The 23,196-nt window shown below is 39.0% G+C and overlaps 1 protein-coding gene across 1 annotated transcript in view; it reads left to right on the top strand.

Annotated features, from left to right (window-relative positions):
• The window catches only part of SPRED2 (sprouty related EVH1 domain containing 2), an 89,851-nt gene extending 68,029 nt beyond the window's left edge, over positions 1 to 21,822 (top strand). The window contains exons 3-6 of the mRNA XM_034432436.3: positions 340 to 508; positions 1,281 to 1,345; positions 15,435 to 15,584; positions 16,398 to 21,822. Of these exons, the coding sequence (XP_034288327.1) occupies positions 340 to 508; positions 1,281 to 1,345; positions 15,435 to 15,584; positions 16,398 to 17,051 (1,038 nt within the window). The 3' untranslated portion in view covers positions 17,052 to 21,822. The remainder of the gene's footprint in view (positions 1 to 339; positions 509 to 1,280; positions 1,346 to 15,434; positions 15,585 to 16,397) is intronic.
• Positions 21,823 to 23,196: the final 1,374 nt, after the last annotated feature.

The raw sequence follows: 23,196 nt of genomic DNA, 5'->3' as shown, positions 1-23,196 counted from the left end.
AGTCATGAATGCTGAAATGGTACAATATTTATGTACACGCACATGTGAAGAATAAGTTCCTAAAGAAGTTAAACTTGGCTTTGCAGAGATATGAAATATGGTGTGTAATGTAAAGATTTGTGTTCCTGTATCAGCCAAGCAGGAAATGTTTCAAGCATGTTGTCGTCTCATTTAATTTTCCTGATTTCTTGTGTTGAAAGGAGAGTCATACCAAACAACTGCAAAGCAAGCAGATTTATTTTTTTAATGTGTGCAAGAGGAAGTAGTAAATTACACTAATAAACTTGTGTTCTTTGCCTGTAAATATCATCATTGCACATCTCTGCATTTTCACCCCAGGTGGTGCTGGAATGCTATGTGAAAAAAGACTTGATCTACACTAAGGCAAATCCTACATTTCACCACTGGAAAGTTGACAACCGAAAATTTGGACTCACTTTTCTAAGCCCTGCTGATGCGCGAGCATTTGACAGAGGGGTGAGAAAAGCCATTGAAGATCTCACAGAAGGTACTATACAATATCCTACCACCTTAATGTGTGTAGCAAAATGGCTGTCTTCTCTATTCTCCACTCCCCCTTCCCATTTTTTTTAATTTTGTTTTTGGTGCTAACTTTGAAGACAGAACGTTGCATGTCTTTTCACAGAAGCCCTGCTACATTACTTAAATCAGAGTCTTAACTTTCTGTATTGGCTTTCAGAGAATGTGATCCCATCATTCAGCCAGTCCTCTGTACTATGTAGGAACTATTATGTTAGAAGGAACTGTAAAGTTAATCCAGAGTGAGCAAGTGTCATATATTTCTCATTTCTCATTTGTTTTCCATATTTGCTGTTATCTTGAATAGACTTTTTAAGACGGATGTTAAATTGTAATTATTTATTATTATTTTGCCAACTAATTTGTACCTTGGCCTTTACATAGTTGGAGAGTGGCAAGAGGAAGTCCAAGTTCTAATTCATCTAATTTTTTTGTACCATTCTAAAACACTTGATCAGGAATTCACCAAAAAAAATATACCACATAGAATTGCTTTTGTGAAAATGTGAAAAAATGGCTTTGTCCTAAAGAATATTGACCTGGTTTTTAAGCATGAGACCGCTCTACTTCATTCCAGCACAACACTCTGGCTTGTTTGATTTTGGAAATGTGGGCTTAGCAGGTGGCTTATGAGAGGGATGCCCAAAACAAATATTGCCCCTCCACTAAATTTTTATGAATAGGATGGTCTGGAATATAATTTTTTATCTAAAGGAACACTTTTTAAAATGTCTTTGCAGGTTCTACAACATCATCTTCTACGATCCACAATGAAACTGAAGTTGGAGATGACGATGTCTTCACTGTACGTATCTTCCATATCGAATTCATGTTTGTGGCCTCTGAATGGTTTTTGTCTTTCATGAGAAAGTAGAGTTTATGAGGGGACTGATTGCCATTTGCACAAAGAGGAGGTGGTTGTAAAAGTGAAAATAAAGTCTCCCTTAAGCAAACTGAGCTCTTGGTGACAACACAAAGACCATCTCCATGTTGCTTTCTTGGCAAGAATATTCAAATGATTAGGTTGGTATTCTTCTAGAATACCATTTACCAAATACCAAAGCAATAATATTGCTTTGATTTCCCAGGCATAGATATCCTGGTGGTGTCCCATCCAAGTACTTATCAGACTCAACCCTGCTTAGCTATTTTGAGATCAGCCAACTTTGGCTAAGTGGTTCTGGTTACATGCAAATTTACATGTGAGAATATTCATTATTGATGTGTTTATTTTGAACATTTTTTTTTTTTTTGCTTTTCTATAACAAAAATATAAGGCAAATTACCAAATAAATGTTATGGCATAATTCTATCAGTAAAAAAAGAAGAAGTAGTAAAGATAACAAAATGAAAGTTGTCAATATAGTCTACTGGCTTTAAAAATGCCATTCAGTTGATAAATTTATCCTGAGCAGCAATTCTAAAATCGAATTCTCACAGTTAATTTTCCTAGGAAAAGGGAACAGTTAACAAATTGGATGGAGATTGATAAATGCTGCTGTACCACAGGCACCCCTGTAGGAATAGCTCTTATTGATTCACTCTTTTTTTTTGCTTCAAGTGGAAATGCAGCTGCATCTCATATAGGTTAATGAATCCTCTAAGACCAACTATCTCTCCAACCTTAGTAAGTAAATAGAAAAATCTAGGATCTTACTTAATGCTTAGGTTCTTTTACCCATTTCAGAAAGTTTTGTGGTACTAGTTTAGAAATTCCACTTCTTCCCTGTGATCAGGTAAGAAAAAGAAGGAAGAGAAGGGCATATTAATGGCGTTCCAACTGTAATCTCCAAATGATTTATTCCAGAAGTTCTGCTAGAGCAGATCTAAGCAATCTATTTCAATCAAACCATGACACTCTGAACCATATGCTCAGAGCTTATTCCCCACATCTGTTTTTTGTTTTTGTTTTTCTAAAGTATGCTTTAGCAAAAGGCTGGTGTTTTTAGAAGGTCTACTGCTACATCTTCAAAATGAATCAGGACCTTGCTGTCTTTCAGGAAAGTGTTTATCATCTCCTTGACCCAATCGCTCAGCTTTGTCCTAGAAGATTTAATAAGTCATGACAGGCATGGTAGACCTTATCATTCCAGGGATTTTGTCCACCTTCTCAAGTTTCACAAACTCAAAAGTAAACTGGCTAGATAGACCCTCAGTGATTATTTGAATAGGTTCTGTTTCAGTACTTCATATGATTTATTTACCGGAAATTATTGAGAGTAGCTTTTAAGAAATTCAGACACGCTTACCTTTTTATTATGTTTATAACCTATTTATCATTGAAGGAACAATTCATATATTGGCCTAGACCTACTCACAAAGCTGTTCAGGCTATCAGCATCTCACCATTTCCTGTTAAACTAATTTGTACTGTGTTGTACTTTTGACACAGTTTTTTCTCTGGAATTTGGTCTGTTCTTAAGCCTTAGCTCTCGTGATTTAAACTGCATGATGCTTCTCTATTTCCCTCTCTCTCCCCTCCCTTGATTTTTCATAAGTCAAAGTGTTGATGGGAGCATCTCTAGTGGACTGAAACAGGCACGCAATATTCTTGATTTTTCCATTCAGAAAAGTGGCTGATTCTTTCCTGATTGAGCATAGGGAGCATTTGAATGAGTGAAGGGTAAAAGGCATCCCATCCAAATACTTGGACTGAGGGACAGACATCCTCAGTCTGAACGTGTTGTGGGTCTGGCATAGGGTTTCCTGCTGCAGTTGTGATCAGATCTTCTGTGACAGTTGGCATGTTGTTTTTATCTGTTCTCCAGTCTTATTGTAAGACAAACAACAGCAGGCAGGGTTAAAAGGTGACTTCCTTTTCTCCAGAGCAAAACTATCATTAGCGGCTGCTTCCCAGCTACCTGCCAGAAGTGATTTATAGATTCCATGGTGGAGAAGGGAGGGAAGAAAGGCAGGAAGGGAGGGAGAGCACCACAAAGCTGGAATGGCTTCCTCTTCTACACAATTAGATAGCAGAACAAAGGGAGAGAGGACCCCAATAGATAGATACAGCTTTCCACAAATGTTTATCCATACTTACATTGCTTCAAAATATCCCAAATACTGGTATATATTGGTCCTTGCATATATATCCCTGGAAAGAAGCAGATATGTGTTCTCTTCTTTAGCCTCTCGGACATTGAAACTCCACTCCCACTCCTTCCCCTAAAAAGATCTCTATTGCTCGTTTGGAAGATAAACTTTAATTACTTTTGAGTTCCAAGAGCTTAGTTTTTGTCTTCTCTCCCAGCTTGTGGCCAAAAACACACATTGCAATGAAAGGAGCAAAAAATGATTCAGCTGTGGCTGAAAAACATGTGCTTGCTTCCTAAGATGAAGCACCACTTTAGGGGACTCTTCTTCTGTATATTGTTTCCTTAACTCTTAAGCCTCTGGGGGTTTTCCCCATATGCTTGAAAATAAATTTCTTCATGCTCCTTATCCTGAACCCTTGCTCTTCTCTAGAGGCAACCTGAGTAAAGTCACTTCTTCAGTTTGTCTTTTGTGAAAGAATACTGGGTTGCCAACAACAAAGTGCCTTGAGTGCATTGAGGCAACCCACCTTTTAGAAAAAGTTCACCTTCAGAGAAGCAGTACTGAGCCTTGATGTTTTGCTTTCTTGTAGTACATAGCCTCTCATGGTGCAACTGTTAGAGAAGCATCTGATGTGAGGTGATAAATATTCAGACCCTTCATTGCTTCAGATTTAAAGATATTTAACCCCAGGTTACAACTTCTTAGAGTGGCTGTACCTTTTCCCCTGTGTACATGGGGGTGGGTGGGTGGGTGGGGGAGAACAGGTTTTCTTTCAAGAAATTGCAAACAGTGTCACATGGAAAGTATTGCAACTTTTTATCTTCTAGTCTCAAGCACAAGACAATCCAAGGCACTGGCATAATTGCTAACACATCTATTGATGACGTGCCATCAAGTTAGTGTCACCTTTTAGCAACCACATAGATAGATCTCTCCAGGATGACCTGGCTCGCCTTCAGATTTTCTGATGGGGCACCTATTGTCAATGCATTTTGAGCTCATCCATCTTGCTGCTTGTTGCCCTCCTTTCCTTCAATCTTTGTCAGCATTATGGCTTTCTCCATAATAAGGCAGCTGTGTTTTTTAGATAAATTGGGTGCTATCTGTCCTCCCGCCCACCTCCTCACATCTGCATTTATTTCTGAAATGGGATGAGCCATCCTGAATGGCTTGGTTCAGCTTATCCTTGGGGGGTGGGTAGAAGCAAGATTCTGGTGAAGATTAGTATATTTCAGGAATTAACCACTTAATGTTGTACATAACTAATCGTTATTGCAGCATGGCACTGGATAGCACATTTTGTCAAAACAAGTCCTGCCAAGATAACCATCTGGAAAAGTTAAAAGGTTTATCAAATCATACTGTACATAATGTAGAGATGTTGATTTTGGCAGGTTGAGAGTGGCATTTTGGAAGGCTGAAACTATGTTGAATGGATAAAATATTAGGTCATAAAATTAGCACAAAGGATGTACTGTTTCTTCTTTAAAAAACCATTTGAATTAGAGACTCCATGATAAAACAAAAGGCCTTTAAAATAAATTTCTGGAACTGTTACATCGAATTTTGGACAATCACTAAAGTTGGGACATTTTATTATCCCAATTTAGCAATTGTTTCTTGAAGTTATGGTTCTTTGGCTCTAATAAACTCTTATTCCATAATCTTGATTTCTTCAGACATGCTGCCATTTGATTTAGTAACCCATTTGTTTATGCTGCAGTCATACTGGAAATAACTGCTAACAAAATGATGGCCAAGCCACAGACCTGCATATAGGATCTAGAGTATGCATTTAAAAATTAGCCTAAGAAATCATCATCAATTTAGTATGGTCATAGACCAGCAATACACTAAGAAATTACCAACAATATTAGAGCCCAGTTCCTAAAGCAGAATTTGGCAATTATTTTTTTTCCCCTTTGGTTGGAGACTGTATCTAGGCAGGGCGGAAGCAAATTCCAGATAAGAGTAGAGCCAAAATGGGTGCCTCCTCTCCACATATTCTCTCACTCTGGCACCTTTGTTTGTTTTTTCTTCTCTCTCAAGAACAAAGGTTTGAGCTGAATACTTATAAAGAGCTTACAAATGCTATCAGAGGTTGCCCATAGTTTCTCCCTTGGCTGAAAGAACACCCCTTCTTCCATCTTTTGTGGCATTCAAGCATTTTATGTCCTTTACTGTACATGCAATATTTACTCACCAGGGCAGGTCTTCCTGATTTGTTAACACTTTTGAATTAGTTCTAGTTAATTGCAAATAGTTATAGGCCAACCGGATTGCTTGATAGTTATACTGCTACTAATGAGCCACAGAACGAACCAGCTTTATTTGAACGAAGAACCGTTCAGTTTTTTTATATAGCATACATTGACTGTTTGCATTTAATGCAGAAGGAGAAGCCAGACCAAGGAAAACACAAAGCGGTTGCTATTACTGCCTGCCTTGGAATCTATGGCTAAAGTTATGTACTCCCCCATTGGTTTTGACAAGCTTTTTCCAGGGGAGTTTGTTTACATTAGCAGTCAGGCCACTTCTGCTCAGAGCATGAATGGTCACTTGGAAGAAGCATCATGTTGGGGAGTCAATAGGGATGGAAGGGAGTAGTGCAAATACATGCCAGATTGGATGTAATTTCAGACATCTTCCTGAATTTAATAACCTAGTTAGAATGCTGATTAGACTGTATATTACATTTTGCCCTACATTCTGCTTTGCAAGGATCCAAGAAGCCCCACCATGAAGCCAATAAATTTTCTTTCTACCTGTTGTACTAAGGTGCCTGGTGCTTCTGAGTGAAGAATTCCTATATGACCATATTTCATCAATGTATTCAATTCCCCTTTAAAACTTTTTTCAGACAGTGGCCTTCAGTAAATTCCATGAATTATTTACTGTATGTTGAAATGTTTTCTTTGGCACTTCCTGAATCTAAGACTAATCATGTACATTAGCTAAACCTGGACACACATGCAAGCTTATACACTAACTATATGGACTGGGGACAAGGAAGACTTCATTCAGTGAGTGCGGCCTCCTGTTCCGAGGGCTCTTACGATTGCAATCACTGCTTTCTTCACACTCCTTGATTTAAAGGATGCAGGGGGTTGTTCATTTTTTAAAAATGAAAATTAGTGTGGTACTTCTGTCTGTCATCTGGGATAGAAAATCAGGAGAATCTACATATATTGTATATAGGCTCTCACAAAGTAAAAATGCAAAATAAAGAAGATAATCATCAAGGTGTGCAGAAGGTGACAGATAGTTTGGTGCAGGGGTTAAGACATCAAGCTAGAAATCATGAGACTGTAAATTGTAGTCCCACTTTGGGCATGAAGCTAGCTGGAGACCTTGGACCAGTTACTTGCTCTCAGCCCACACAGCACTGAGGCAGAGACCCTGGGGCTATCAATGCCTTGATTTACTGTTTGCCATGTCAGCCCTGTTTCATTTCTCTGGCATATTTCTGAGCTGCTAATGTCATACTGCAGAAATATACTTTGGCTTAGTTTAGGATTTGTCAATCCTTTTGGGTTGGAAACTTGCACAGATGCATCCTAAAACTCCCCAGAAGCACTGAATGAAGAAGGCACCCGGTTACTAAGAGAAATGAAAGACAGGAAGTTCAATTCTGAGGTAGGAGGACAATGAGTATACTACACAAACATTGAGTATCAATAAGAATTCCTCCTAAAGATTAAGGGAATGGGGAAAAAGAAAGTGAGGGACAAAATGCTAAGAGTATATGAGTAATGAAGTTTACTTAAGTAATGAAATTTATCATTATTAAGTTGCTTGCTTGAGAATAACCTGCTTTATTCTGGATCTGGAGGAGTGAAGATATTTATGTGTACATGGTAGAGGAACACTACCTAATCTGGAAACTGAGGAAATTTGACTTGCAAAACTGTGGTGTTATATTTACATTCCCCCCTTGCTGTTTGTTTGTTCAGTTGTTTAGATAGGTGTGGTTTAATGGTCTTTGACCTTTCAATAAGGCATTTTTCAATAAAATATATTTTGTTGTAGGTTGTTTTTTAAGGCATATTAGCCATGCAACTGGACAGCAAGAAAATGGAATGCAGCACTAGCATAGTTTTTGATTTGCTGATACAGCACAATTGTTCTTAGGTTATTATGATGCCACTTCTTGAATTACATGTTTACAGGCTATACTTAAACAAATGATGAGAATGCGTTAGAAATAATGACAGCTTTCTGAAAATTGGTGGCTGGCTTGGTAGAAAGGTGACAGTGTTGTTGGGCCAAAGTGGATTGCACCTTAAATTTAAAACACTAACTTAGTTTTCTGGCAATCAGCTTGTACTCTTCTCTAAGAACTCAGGCTGATTTATACTCTGCAGCAAATTGTAATTCTAGAAGCTAGTTGATTGTTCTTTAGTTTATGCATTTGTTTTTTTTTAAAGAAGTCAATTGTCAAAACACAGCAACAAAAGTAATTGTACTGGATCTCTTCAAATATATTTAACTGGCACACTCCCAGTGTAAGAATTGAGAAGGGTGTAAGTCAGTGTTTTATGCAGAGATACAGCCTTGCTAAAATAATCTTGAATTTCTGTTTGACAGCAGGGATGCAGTTTAATGTTTTTGACTCTTAGTTGTGTTAGTGGAAAATTGTTGAAGGCCTACTTTTAGTTCAGAGCCCTTCAATAGTTTTCACTATACAAATCTTCAAAAAAATTGCTAAGCGTACTTCTACTTGGGGTACATTGGGGAAAATGTTAGGATAGTCTATAGCCTCAAGCCAAAAAAGTAAGTATTCTGGTACCTTTTGAGATCTTTATTGTATGTATTTTATTTGTAACAGGATATTTATTATGTAAATGCAACCTGGTTTTTCTATAGTAGTAATACATGCCTCTCACTGAAGATGCTGGTTTGTGTGTGTGTGTGTGTGCGTATTTTACTAGTGGTGAAGAAGGCAAAGATGGCCATCAGATATGGCTAGAAAGGTAAAGCCAAACAACCAAGTTCTCTCTTTGCCACAGAGCAATGAACCTGAGGGTCTCTATGACTTCACATAAGAGACTGATGATCTCTTTTTACCTGTCTCTCTGTTGACACATTCAGAAATTTCATGTTCTTTCTGGCAAGTTGGGACAACACCAAATTGCTGAGTTTAAAAATATTCTCAGTAGTATATACCAGGTTTGTTTGATCAGTTACATTAATCTCAAACCTTCAATGATAGTATCAGATTTTGAGCCCATTATTTTATGACTCTCACTATTCTGCTCAGAACAAGCATGTTATTTACGGGACATTTGCAGGCAGTCTGAAAATAAAATAAAAAAAACTTTGGAAAGGAGTGTGGAAACATTGTGCATAAAGAGACAATATAAATACACAGATCCAAGAAATGGAGGAAACAAAAAAAAAAAAACTTTAGAGATGGAGATATGTGAAGTAGTTGCCAAGGGCAAGGAAATTGGACCTGAAATATCTATGTAAGATAGACTGTAGGGATGTGAGATATTGCAAAACTTGCTAATATGAAATTACTTTTGCTTACAATATGGAGGATTTGTTTAGCATATGTATATTTAGTTTGACCATAGGCCTAGCTAGAATAATGATTTTTCCAGCTGCTTTATGTACAGATAATTGCAAGGTCCCATATACAGTATGTGAGTAAGTTCTTCACATTTGGCTCCTGCTTACTAAACCAAGCGTCCTTTGTCTGCATTGTCAGCATAAATAATAAAAAGTGCAAAACCATTTATACAATTTTTTTAGAAATATTATTTTCTTTGTCCCTCTCACAGTCAGAACTAAGGAACTATGTTCCTTTCTAGAGATTCCTTCCTGAAGCCTTTGGCCTACATTTGTCTCCCAGAGGAGTGTGAAATATGCTACAACCACATTGCTAAAATGTGCGTGAGAGGGAACAAGAGAAGCTAAGTTTGATTTCACAAATTACAGCCAGTTCAGTTCTCTACACCCACCCAACTAAAAATTTGTAGTTTCATTTCTAAAAGAACTTTTGATTGTGATATGTCAGAAGTTTAGAAAGGATAGGAGAACCAATTGAAGCTTGGTGAGACTGAATCTACAAGACTTTGGTTTTTGTGATATTAAAAGCTGTATCGTTTCATTCAAATGGTATCGTTTGATTGGGAGTCTAGTGACTTGTAAACCAGAGTCTTTATATTCATAGATCACTATGCCTTATTCTATAAGCCATGGACAAAACAGTCAGGGTGTAACATGATGTTTGAACCCAACTTCCATTTTCTGTTAATACTGTATCTTAGATACCTACCTTTCTTGGTTGATGAAAGCCTTCAAGAAGGAATCGGGCCTTGTGCAAACAATACTGAATTGTTCCTTGAAGGAGAAGATGGTGCCACCTGCCTTGAAAGAGGCAGTAGTTCAATCCTTCTTCAAGAAATCATTGTTTGACCAAGCAAAGTTAGGTAACTCTCAGCCTATTAAGTGTGTCAGTGACATTCCCTTTCTGGGAAGAGTTGTTGAGAGGGTTGTATAGCTGCATTTGCAGAGAGCTCTAGAGGAAATCCACATCAGTCACTATTGCAGATGAGGTCAGGATAGGGGACATGTAAGTCCTGGTCCTACTTGATCCCTTGATCCCTGTAGTAAAGATCCCTTTACTACAGTATCCATCTTAATTGTCAACAAGAAGGGGGAGGTGCAGTGTTGCAAGGGTTCTTTCTGAGTGAGTGGTTCAGATCAGTGGTGGGAGGTAAGAAATTGCTAGTGGAACCAAATCCCAGGTGGGCACATCTCTGAGATGGCAACATTGGCATGTTGATCACCTCCCATTTGTATTACTGCAACTGCTCTACATTGGGTTGCTGTTGAAGTTCACTCAGAAATTCCAGCTAGTCCAGAATGCAGCGGTTTGAGTAGATACCAATGTATTGTGAGTTGACTGTATAGCACTCTGAGAGCTGCACGTCTTACCAATTTCCTTCTAGATTGGTAATTCAAGGTGCAGCTGTCACTTTAAAGTCCTTCATGAAACAGGACCTGAATATATGCAGGATCGACTACTTCCAGTTGTTTCTGGAAGACTGAGCTCTCTGGATCCCTTGAGGAATTCCATCCCTTGAGGAATGCCATCTCCTGACATGCCAGAGTCAAGCTACCTCTGTTGCTTCCTCCTGTTCTTTCCCCTGCCATCAGATAGAATCCAATTCTTCTGAACGCAAAGCTCTTTTGGATTTGAGGGTTGATATTTTTGTTGTTATGTTTTTGTATAGTGTTTTAATCTTACTGATGAAGTGGGTCTGTAAGTTGCCCAGAGTAAGGTATGTGCTCCTTTTGATTAATAGGAAACTATATAAACATTTTTAATAAATAAATTGGGCATTTAGTGATGACTTTTTATAAACTGCTTTTGCAGAATTAGACCCTAGGTAATCCATTGCAACCTGTGTCTGTGCAGAAGAGCAATAAAAACAAGATGAACTCATGTGTAGAGCTCAGTATCTTTTAATGGACATTGTAATTAAAAGGCTGCTAAATGTGTTGGTACTAATTATTCACAATAGCATTTGCATGCTAATGTTCAGTTGCTAAGGTTTTAAAGATAGAATAGCAAAGGGTTAGGGTTAGGTTTGAGTCAGATTTGAGTCATAGAAATGGCTGGACATTTTGAACAGCAAAACTGAGAAGTTGTTAGAACTGAAGAAGCTTAACCAAAAAAGTCCAGTTGCCTTTTGGAAGAAACACCTTTGGCACTACCATGACCTGGATAATTGAGAATTTCCATAGACAGCAAAACTGAGCTATATACTGACTGAAGATCTGCAGACATGCCTCAAGAGCATCATCATCTCAAATGAATACCTGTGCATCCATGTGTCAGGATTGAGTCCTGAGCCAAGAAGTAGCTTTCTTGGATCTCTTCTCTGTCATTTTCTCAAGATAAATGAATGGTAATAGTAAAATCTGTGTAAGAAAGTTCTTTGCTTTTCTATGTGACTTTTGAGAGCAATCCTATATTGCCTATGAAAGCTTGATCAGGTTGAAAAAGTCACCCTACCTCATCTCAAGTCCCAATTTAGTTTCAGCACTGAATTTGGAAATTGTCTTGTAGCCTACAGTATAATGAATGACTATCAACGCAGTTAAGGATACTTGGAGGAAGGGATCTGCAAGTAGTTTTTGAAGTGATTTCTGCCTTCCCTGTCCTATGGATAAGTTCCCTCCAGTGCCATTCAAACAGAAAACAAACCAATGAAGATTCAAAAGCAAAAAATAATAATAATGCAAGATTATTGCTCTGTTCCGTAAGCAATCTCGGGATATTCTGATCTGCTTTAGAATGCTGTTTTATTGCAACTAGTAGGAAACAAGGACTGTGGTTCAAAAACAGGTATTGTTTCTTTGATTCAGTCTCCTCAAGGCATGCTACGGCCAAACTAGTAGGGTTGCAAAATGGAAGGATAGCTCAGGGCAGGAAAAACAAGCTTTTGTAAACATGAAGGATACTTTTGAATGCTGGATGGACCTCTTGTTTTCTTTTCTGTTCATACTGGCTGCCACCCAGACACGGACTGCTTGAAGTCGCTAGGTTGCCTGTTTCATTGTCCAGAGCAGAGGTGGTATTCAGCAGGTTCTGACCAGTTCTGGAGAACTGGTAGCGGAAATTTTGAGTAGTTTGGAGAACCGGTAAATACCACCTCTGACTGGCCCCGCCCCATCTATTCTCTGCCTCCCGAGTCCCAGCTGATTGGGAGGAAATGAGGATTTTGCAGTAACCTTCCCCTAGAGTGGGGTGGGAATGGAGATTTTACAGTATCCTTCCCCTGCCATGCCCGCCATGCCACGCCCACCAAGCCACACCCACAGAACTGGTAGTAAAAAATTTTTGAAACCCACCACTGGTCCAGAGGCAGTGTTATGCATTGGAATGTCCTTTTTTCCATGACCAACTGTAGAGAAGAACTTGGAAACTATGGCTTTAAAGAAGGAGCAGGCAACATTAATTAGTCAATTGATGTTTTTTGGCCTCCAGGAACCATGGGGAGCATGACCCGTGATGAAGAGATATTGCTAAGAGGAAGAAGGACAAACATTTTTTGCTTATTTTTTTATTGGTAAAATACGGATTTTCTTTTTGAACTTCTTCTTGTGCCATATCTGTCATCGGACGTTGGCGATCATGTTGGCAATCCTATTTTTGTCAACAGCCATATGAAAAAGTGCTGCTGAGTTTTGTCCAAACCAGTCCCTTTGGTTTTGAAGCCATAATGTTCTTCTTCTGCCTGGACCTCGTTTGCCTTCAATCTTTCCTTGGAGGATTAAGTTATTATTCTTTTTGTACAACTTCTTTTATTCTGAAACTTAGCAGTTCAGTGGCATGTTCTCGGGGTAGTCTTGGGGATACAAAAGGACAGTTGGGGCCAGCATGCAGTCTCCGGATTGAGGTTCTGCAGACATGCTCTTCACAGGCAACAAGAACAGTAAGGCTAACTGTTCACATCTTAAATGAATATTGTGAGCCTTTAAATGGATGCTGTGCTAAGACAGTGTAGTGTGTGAGCATTATGGGAATCAAAACTTGAGTGCCTCTGTTGCTTCTTTAAAGAGGAAGAGTCATATTGATGCAGGTTTGGGTGTTGGGTTAAATGTGGGTCTCTATAAAGCATGTGTACCTTTTTCCATTCCTGCCCTCTATTTAGGATTTAATATTAGCATGACAGGTGAAATACCATGTTTGTCTGTAATAGAAGCATTTGAATTAAAAATTTGTGTTAAATTTTGCTCGCATGCTCTGCCTTCATATTTTGCTATTTACAGCTTTTAAAAATTCCTTCCAACTTCAGCTGCGCATTTGTGAGCTTATGCTGATACATTAAAAAGACAGTTATTGCAAGCAGAGATTTCTCAGAGCAGACAGAATGATATTTTAAGAAGTCAGATGGGGTCACTTATTTGCAGTTATGATGTTCATCCACACTTATTTGAGCTGGAATCCATTGCCAAAATAGAATTCAACAGCTGATGCCGCTAAAACTTTGAGAATATTCTTTCAAAATATGCCAAGCTTTGTATAAAAGCATAGTTACTTTTATTGCTCTAAAGTTTCTTCTTTGGGAAGAAACAGAAGTTAAGCAGCCATTTAATCTATCTGTGAAACACTTTACAAGAATTCTCATAAGAATTGGGTTGTCTTAACAATGCACAGCATCAAGAGGTGGTGATGTAGTAGGTAGTCCTAAGTGAAGTTAACCTAAACAGTTCATTTTCTGCTCTGATACAGGCCAGAATGTTTATTTATTTATTTATTTTTATTTTATTATTCATATTTCTATGCCGCCCACTCTCCGAGGACTCTGGGAGGCTTATACCAAAGACAGTATACTAAATACCATATTGCCCCCAACAATCTGGGTCCTCATTTTACCCACCTCGGAAGGATGGAAGGCTGAGTCAACCTTGAGCCGATAAGATTTCATCCGCTGATCTGCTGAACTAGCAGTCAGCTGAAGTAGCTGCAGTACTGCACTCTAACCATTGCGCCACCTCAGCTCCCAAGAATGTTGATTTACCTGGAAGGTAACTAGCATGAAGATCTAACATTTGTGCAGCAGATGTCAGCCCAGTTTTGCAAGTTAGGATCACAGGGCCCCAGGGGAATTTGTTAAAAGCTTGTCTGGAGGGCCAAAACTGAGTAGTGAAAGCACATACTGTGAATCAGATAAAGATTTAAATGTGTTTTTAACTCTTTCTCATTTCAGATGTACACATTGTTTATAAAGGGGATAAAATCCCGTTTTCTTTTATTGTGTGTGTGTGTGTGTGTGTGTGTGTGTGTGTGTGTGTTCTCATATGCAGTTTCCAGCATCTCCAGAGGAGTCCTTTGCATAGTCCCCAACTCAGAATATTGGCATGTGGTTCCTGGCTCTGGGTATTTCAGCGTACCACACCACTTTGTGACTTGAAAATTCTCACTGTACATTTTTTTTTTCAAATTGCACATTGGTTGAAAATATACAAAAGATTTCCCATTTCTTAGCTGAAGGTGTGTAGTACAAATTTGCTCTTAAAAAAAAAAAAAAGCAGAAATGTGTCCCAATTTTTCCTGGTCATTGAAAGGCAGAAAAATTAGCCTGAGCAACTTAAGAGTGACTTGAAATGCAAATGCAAGAATACTTAGGTGAGATAGTATAGAAACGTGATAAATAAATAAGTGTAACTCCTTGTTATTTTTCTCTGAATTGTAGTATACAGAGATCTCTTTGAATTTGTCAAATGGGAGGCAGGTGTGTGGGTAGAAACTTGATGTTATGGCTATAATTTGTATTAGCAGCAATTTAAATAGATTGGGTACATTTCTGCTTCTTAATGTTAACATTTTAAGACCCACAGCTGTGCAGCCACTACATAGTGACTCTTCTGATCTCTGCCCATAATAGCCAGTAGCAAGGGGCAAAGTTATGTAGTATTTGACATACAACAGTGTTGTGTTCCCAATGCCTCCTTACTTTTCATGAAATAAGAGGTTAAAATAATGTGATGTTAAATCCATCTATGTAGATTGGACTGACTATTCAACTAGCTTTTTGCCCCCAATATTGTATACATTGGTTTGTAAACCACCTGGGTTCATACAACAACACTAGATTAAAAATAATGAATAAGCTGTGGTTCAGCCTGCTTTAGATATAACATTGTATAAGGATACAAAATTGTGACTTGTTTTCCCGGGTTTTAGAGTTTGACATAACCAACCGTGATTTTGGAAAAGTTGGTCAGTTTAAAATCTAGCAACTTTTATTTAGGGAGGGAGGTGTCTATTGCGACCCAAATCTGCAGAAAGATTGTATTCGCAACTTAGCTAATATTATCCCATTTGTTTTTTACAGAATGCCACTGACAGTTCCTCTAATTCTTCTCAGAAAAGAGAGCAGCCTTTACGAACACTAGCGTCTTCTCCATCCTTTGAGCATCACCGAATTTGCACCCGCGGCCACTTTCATGACCAGTTTAGCCCTGAGCATTACCATCTAGAACAAGTGAGCCTCTCTTTAGATTCTTTCCTTGCTGTTCCAGAATGCTGATTTTTCTCATACTGGCTTGGCCAGAAAGCCTGGTGACTATCTGCATGTGTGAAAGCAGGAGCTCTTTGATAGAGCTCTGTGATCTGAGCTTTACCTCTATTGTCTTCCAAGTCATGGCTAGTTGGTTTTTGGGAAATAGCAGAAGATTTATTAGACTTGGTGTATTGTCTGTTTAAAATTTCCTATTTAAAAAAACATTTTTATAATTTAAAATTCAATTAAAATTTAACCTATTTAAAAAGAGGTTATCTTTGAAACCAGCTGTTTCCTACAGCTGCTCAATATGTATATAAAAAACAACATTGTACATTTTGACTGTAACTGAAAATGCATTGGTATTTTCTCCAAATGCTACAGTCCTGATTGGTTATATAGCTTAGCTTTCTAAATTCAGAAAAAATAGGCAAACTTGGGGTACTTGGGGCTTCAGGTAAGGCCGTGGTATGTGATTGTGGGAATTATACTCCAAAACCCCAGCTTGTATTCTGCTGTGAAGAGGAAGCTTAAAGGCACCCTTTTCAATGTCCTTCCCTACTCTAGAGAGTATCAGTTGAGGAAGGGTGCCTTTCTATGGGAATTATAGTTTTGTGTGCCACAATAATTTGTATTGTTGGCTTTTACTGTACATAGTATATTTTTAGCCTTTGCATTTACTTGTGTCATTGCCTGTGCTGGTATCTCTGATAAATCTACTGCTAAATGTCATACTTGCCTGCTTGCTTTAAAAAAATCTGTGCTTTCTCAAATCTCTTTCTCTCTCACCTATAGTCAATCTTGCGATCGTGTCGGCACGTCAGTTTCCCCGATGATGATGAGGAGATTGTACGGATTAATCCAAGGGAAAAGAACTGGGTGACAGGTTACGAGGACTACCGTCATACCCCTGTGCGGGGGAAGTACATTGATCCCGATGATGGGGACTCCTATGTGCGGTTTGCAAAAACGGAGGCCTCGAAACATGACTACAATTACCCTTACGTTAGTAATGCTGACTTTGATCGAGGGGATGACATTAAGGGTGCCGTGATAAAAACTCAGCCAGCCAGGTGTAAACAGCGGCGGCGAAAAGAAGACGGGGAGAGGTCACGGTGTGTTTATTGTAGGGACATCTTCAACCACGAGGAAAACAGGCGGGGTCAGTGCCAGGATGCTCCAGACCGAGTTCAAAGCTGTATCCGCCGAGTCAGCTGTATGTGGTGTGCAGACAGTATGCTCTACCACTGCATGTCTGATCCAGAAGGAGACTATACAGACCCTTGCTCCTGCGATACCAGCGATGAGAAGTTTTGCCTCCGGTGGTTGGCCCTAATCGCCTTGTCCTTTCTGGCCCCTTGTATGTGCTGTTACTTGCCCCTCCGGGCTTGCTACCACTGTGGGGTGATGTGCAGGTGCTGTGGTGGGAAACACAAAGCAGCTGGATGACAGCGCTCCAAGCCGGTGAAAGGCCTGTTTTCTTCCCCTTCTTGGTCTGGAGCATTCTTGGTTTGTGCCCACCTGAGCCGGCCTTGGGAGCCTGTTGGAATCTAGGAACCAGACGGCTCCTTCTCTTTCCCTCCCACTTGGCTGCTATGCATTGATTGCTCCCGGAGTTCTAACAGACTAATGTACCACATAGACGTTTGTATTATTGATCTATCATCCAGCAGAAGGTCTTCTGTGTGATTATTCCTTCCCTCCTGCAAGGAAAGCGTTTGAGATGGGAACGGTTGAATGGGACGGAATTTGGAACATCTCATGGGGGTAATCTATATTTAGCAAGCTCATCACACCCGTGAGAGTATATAACAATGGAGTGAAATCCCATTTTGGATTGTGAGCACCTTGCAGCCAGTTTGGGGGTATGGATTCTTGTGTATACAGAAGATGTTTGTGGGTAATAATTGTGCACCACGGTAATGTAGGGCCAACAATCGCACAACCTAAAGTTCCTGAAAAGTCCCATCATGTTTTTTTGGTGGTCTTCTGGGATTTTCTGATTGTTAACGGGTCAGCTAAAATGTGGGAAATGAGCCTTAGTATTACCTGTATTATATGTGAGAATCTGAGAACTCCTGTGATTTCAGACCAATTTTTATACACAAAATGAAATATTTATAAATAGGTTTCTCCTCTTCCTCTTTCCCCAGCCACCATCGCCTTTCTCTTCCAAATAACAGTGAAAAAATTAGCTTTGCATTGATGTTCTTCCCAATGAAAACAGTCTTTATGCTGTGGTGTTCCTATCTGAGGCAAAGGGGGGGGTTTGCATGTTTTGAAATTGACATGTACACCCATGCACTTGTGTACTTTGAAAAGAAAAAGAGGGAATGTTGCTTTTAAACTTTGTCTACAGGTCAGTATGCTAAAAATAAGGGAATGAATCCTCCTCCATCACCCCCTTTTTGGAATCCAGGGTGGGAGCATGTCTGGAATTAATCCAAGGTTTTATGCTTTGCAGACTAATCCAGAAATATAGGGAAGCCTCAATTGCAAGGCATTTCATTGGCCAGTGTCTTTGCCTTGAAGGCCTTTGAACCAATGAGGGTGCTTCGAACATTTTCTATCATGGAGTAGGACATAGGACTCCTTGCACCTGGATTTGTTGGGTATGGATTTAATAGAGCCAGAGGGCACCGCCGCTATAGCACTTGACAATCACTTAGATACAGGCAGGAACATGGCTTTTTAAAAATCATTCAGTTTCTTTCAATGGAAGTGCATTTATTTCTCTCTCTTTTTTTTCTTTAAAGAAAAGCCTAAGAGGAATTGACACATATTATCCCAATCATGAATTCAGAGATGTTGCAGAAATGGGGAGAGGAGAGTTAAAAGAAGCATTTACTCATGCTTTTAGTACCAATGCATGCTCTAGCTGGCCTCTCTCCCTTTTCTTTACTAACCTGCATGACTTTGTTCTTAGGTGAAATTGACTGAGAACAGTTTCCCCATCCAGGCAGCGTGTATCTTTCATTTCTCAAGTTCCTGGATCTGCACAGTAACTATACTGTGAACATAAATAATTCCTAGTGACGTTGGGTCAATGTTACTATCTCCTCTGTTCCCAGTTCAGTGACATAGTGCACAGATAGGAAGAAAAAGTAACCAGGGAAAGTTGCACCAGGGTGTTTTCAGGGTTCTCTGTCATTGGCCTAAACCAACATCCCGACCCCACCCCACCCCCAGCTATCTGCTGTGCAGACAATAGGATCAACCTGCAGTTGGCATAAGGCCACCCTGTTCTTCACTCTCAAATGCACTGAACCAGCATATTTGGCATCTGCAGAGAACCAGGGTGAATAGTTCAAAACTGGACGAATCCCAGGCCCTTCTTATCATCTTGCCGTGAAAGATACTAGGACCTTCAAATATTTTCATAGCCCTTAAGGTGGGCCCTGCTGCAATCACTAGGCATCCTGACACCGACAAGCAGTGAATTTCAATATAACTTGGTAATGTACAAAGCGTGCATGCATTGCAAAACCTGTATCAAACCCACTTCTTTGATTTCTGAGTTGTAAAATACAGCAGGACGAAGTGATAACCTTAATTTTGTGAGGTTTTTATTTTCTTTTAAAAGTCATGTCTTGTGTACAAGGCTTGTAATTAGCTGGGGAAATGATATTTTTCTAATGTATGATGTGGAAATAGCAAAGGTTTTATTCAAAGGAATAAAGTGTAGAACAGTTTAGCTATAATATAGCATAGTACAATCTGAATATTCTGAGGCAGCTATAGGCGCTGGCTTGTGAGAACAGGCACTGCTGTTCCTGCTTTGGGCAGCTGACTGCTGGGGCATGCGTGACCTTGCCCCTCTCCCACCTCTTCTATTGCACATTGACAGAAGTCTTAATTAAAAGAAAAGGAAATGGCTTTTCGTTTTTGCCAAATAGCAGCAACCAAGAGTGAACACGTTTGCATTGTTCCATGCAAAACAGGCCAACAGCTCCTTCCTGGAGTGTTGTCGCTTTGATCTTGTTTAATTGCATATGCAACCATCTGTGATGTTATGGCCAAATCCTGCAGCCAGAGCACCCCTGGTTATACTCAGGCGAGTATATATTTCACGATCAGAGGACATTTTCTCCCTCCCCCTCCCTTTTTTGGGGGGGGCAGCTCTCTGCTTTGGGCACTTTGTAGAATGCATTGGACCAATCCAGAAAGACATGGGCTGGGATCCAGCACCCTCTCAATGAGCAACCCTCCTGAACGCATTCACCCCGACCATTTGCCATGACAAGCTACTCTTAAACTCAGGGCACCTCAGGAGAAGTCTTGAGGAGAGGCCACACTGGCTTGCAGGTGTCAGTGTAGAAACCAGCCTAAAAAGATCTTGCATTCTCCTTGCATTGCCTTTAGAGGCAGGAACTGATTAAACATCCCCTGTTCCGCTGCTGGCTGGGCCTGTATTCCCTCCAGACTGTACTGAGATGATTTAATGCTAAAGTTCCTCCCCCTGTCAATATGGTCCTCCTTTGTGGGGGGGTGCTTTTTCCTCTTCCAGAGCCCCTGGAATCTTTGCAGCTGAACAATGAACACTTGGCTGTAAACCCTAAAGGTAAAGTGAGGACAGTGCAAACTCAGATCTTTGACATAATTTGCAGAACGATACTGGGATTGGGGCAATTAGTTTTAGTTCTGCATTTTACTGCGAATCTATCTGATTTTTCATTTTCAGACCCATACCTGAATTGAAATTAATTTACCTTTTGAAAATGTGCACTTATGCGAGAATGTTGGCTTGCAGTTCTCCAAACAAAAAGACACAGTATCAAGGTGTCAGGAGAAAGGTGAGCGAAAATAATTAAGAGTGTAGGATTGCCTTCTGCTAGGAAATATGCTTGCCATTTAGCACAAAAATGGTACAATTGTTGCCTAAAATTAGTGTTTAAAAAGATAAATACAAAGATGGGATAAGCCAGGGTTAAGGCTTGGAAAAATGAGGAAATGAAATTCAACATTCTTTCATCCTTAATAGCAAGTAAAAATCTGAACTAGATCACTTCATCTTTCACATACATAGGGAACCAAGTAATATTTTTTTCTTTGTTTAGCAGTAAGAATTCACATTATCTCCTTAACAGGTTAATTTATATCATCTATTTAAAACATAATTTCTCAATTGCAGCCTTCAATTCATGTGTGAGTCAATTAGCTCTAAAATCTCCATTGTTCATGTTTCAAATTCCAAGTTTGGGATTTGTCTAACATACCGGCAACATGACATAGTACAAATGAAAATACTGCTGTTAAATATCCTTTTTTGGAAAAGTGCTAAATGGTTAAGGAAGCTCTTCACTTTACTTTAGTATTATTATTATTATTATTTTTTAACGGGGGAGAAATTCATGGGGCAAATGCATATTTTATGTGCCTGACAGCAAATGACATCCTTCCAAAGGGTGACTAACAAACATCAAGCCAGCTTCAAAAATCAAATAATGGAACAACTTCAATATCCTAGTGATTGTTGCAAAGTTGTCCCATTTTCCTGAATTTCTCTAAGGTCTTTCTCCTCTGCGAAGCACAACACTACAGAAGATATCTTAAGGATTGTCAAGGTTCCCCATTTAAATGCCCCTATTTATTTCGTTAAAGCAGCTAAAACTTTCCACCTTGCCTCCTCCTGTAAATTCCTTCTTCCCATCTCTACCTTGGCTTTCTTTGAATCCTTGGCACTTTGTTTCATGTTCCTTCTTTCTCTCTGTGCGTTGGAGCAAGAGGGTTGTTTTGGGAAGGAGGCTTCAGAGGGGCAAGAGCAGAAATGGGGGGAACTGGGGTGGTGGTGTAAATATTACCCATTGATCTCCACACTGCAGCTGATCACTGTGTAGTTTTCTCCTCCTCTCAGCTTTTCAGTACTGACATTAATCATCTGAGAAATGATTCAGATTTTATTTTTGTATCTGTGGTAACAATCCATTAACGAAAAGGTGGGGTTTTTTCCTCAGTTGTGATTTTTTTTTCAAGCTATTGCTCACGTTAACAGATTTAAGTGCCTGAAGCAACCTTCCATTATGTATCTGTATACTAAAAGTTAAAAACTCAGTTGTATTGATTTTTATAAGCCTTTTTACCTCTGTGTAAAGAATATATATACAAGTGTATGATGTACATTTTAGTTCTTAACTTCTTTTTTATTGTTTCTAATAAGTATGATCATTGTAGCTATTGCTTTAAAAATGTATCATGTAAATACAAATACATCATATAAAAACAAGTGTTTTTCATGTTTTGACAAACTGGACACTTTGGTTAATTGATAAGATTCAAGACAAACGTCTAGGGTGTATTTCTTATTTCTAAAATATATACACCAGCATTCCTTTTTTTTTTACTTTTTTTTATTTATTTGTTTTCACAAAACAGTTTCTTAGTACACAATAAATCTTAGTGTGAAATTGATGACCAAGTCTGTCCTTATCACTACAGTAAATTTATAGATTTATATTCCAGTCTTTTTATGGCAAAATTCAGATAAACAAGCTAATCTTTAATTAAAAGACTGACTGTAGGTGAGGGTATGACAGACTTTCCTGGAATTCAGACAATATGCCTCTGAGAAGATGCTAATTTCTGGCTTGAGTGCTGGGTGACATGGTGGTGGCTACATATATCTCACAGGCATGTGATGGATGTTTGTGTTGTAATTTTGTGCAGTTATTTTGGACAGCCCACTGAATAAACATTTAGGATTGGCTATTCCACTATAAGGATTATAGGTATTTATATCTGCGAATAAGCCTCATTGTGCTGCCTGCAATTATTTTAACACTTAGCATTTCTCAGTCCTTGGCATTGTTGATGGGAAGAGACACTGTCAAACCAGAATGATTTCATGTTTTCTGAAACTTCATTAAGTGTTAAAAACCATTTTGAGAGTGGGGTTATGGTTACAAGTTATTCCTTTGAAGTAATATCAGAATTCTCCATCTCCACTTAAACAGATAAAAATCAATTTCCTATTCTATTCTTGCATTTTGGGTTCTGAGAATTCCTTCCGTTATTACCGGGCTCTCTTCCCACAAATAAGTATTCAGTTTCTCAAGTTAACCAAATCAAGTGAGATTGCAATTATGAGAAGCTCAATAGTAGTAAATATGTTCTTGTTAGGAAGAGTTTGCAAGAGCAGTCTAATGGATGATCTGGATGTGTGGCCCAGGAGCCGCTATGTCTGCTATTTGTACATAAGTCGTAATGGTTTCCTGTTTTCTTTTCTGTGAAAGCATGTCCTTGAAACTTCTGAAGTTCCAAAACATACCAAGCTATCAACACTTTTAGTTGGAGGACTGATTTCTGTCATCAAAAACATTTTGATAATGGCTGATTTCCCCTGGAATAACTAGCAGTGTCAAAATGTAGCAAGAAAGCTTATAAAAGGATGTAACGTTCAAAGAGTTTAGAGGCAGGGACTTCATAATCTCACTTGGAATTAGTGTTACAAATGCTTTTTGATCAGAGTGTCTGGATAAGTTTTCGCAGCTATATAGAGCCTCGCAATTTAAAGCAGATTTGAAAAAATACATATTTAAGGATATGTTTTATTCTGCTGTCAGATCTTCTTTTGGTCCTCAGAAGTAAAACTCACTAA

The sequence above is a fragment of the Pantherophis guttatus genome, chromosome 1 (assembly GCF_059756535.1).
Source record: "Pantherophis guttatus breed Tessera chromosome 1, ASM5975653v1, whole genome shotgun sequence".
Lineage (NCBI taxonomy): Eukaryota > Metazoa > Chordata > Lepidosauria > Squamata > Colubridae > Pantherophis > Pantherophis guttatus.
This window is presented reverse-complemented; position numbering and strand designations above follow the sequence as displayed.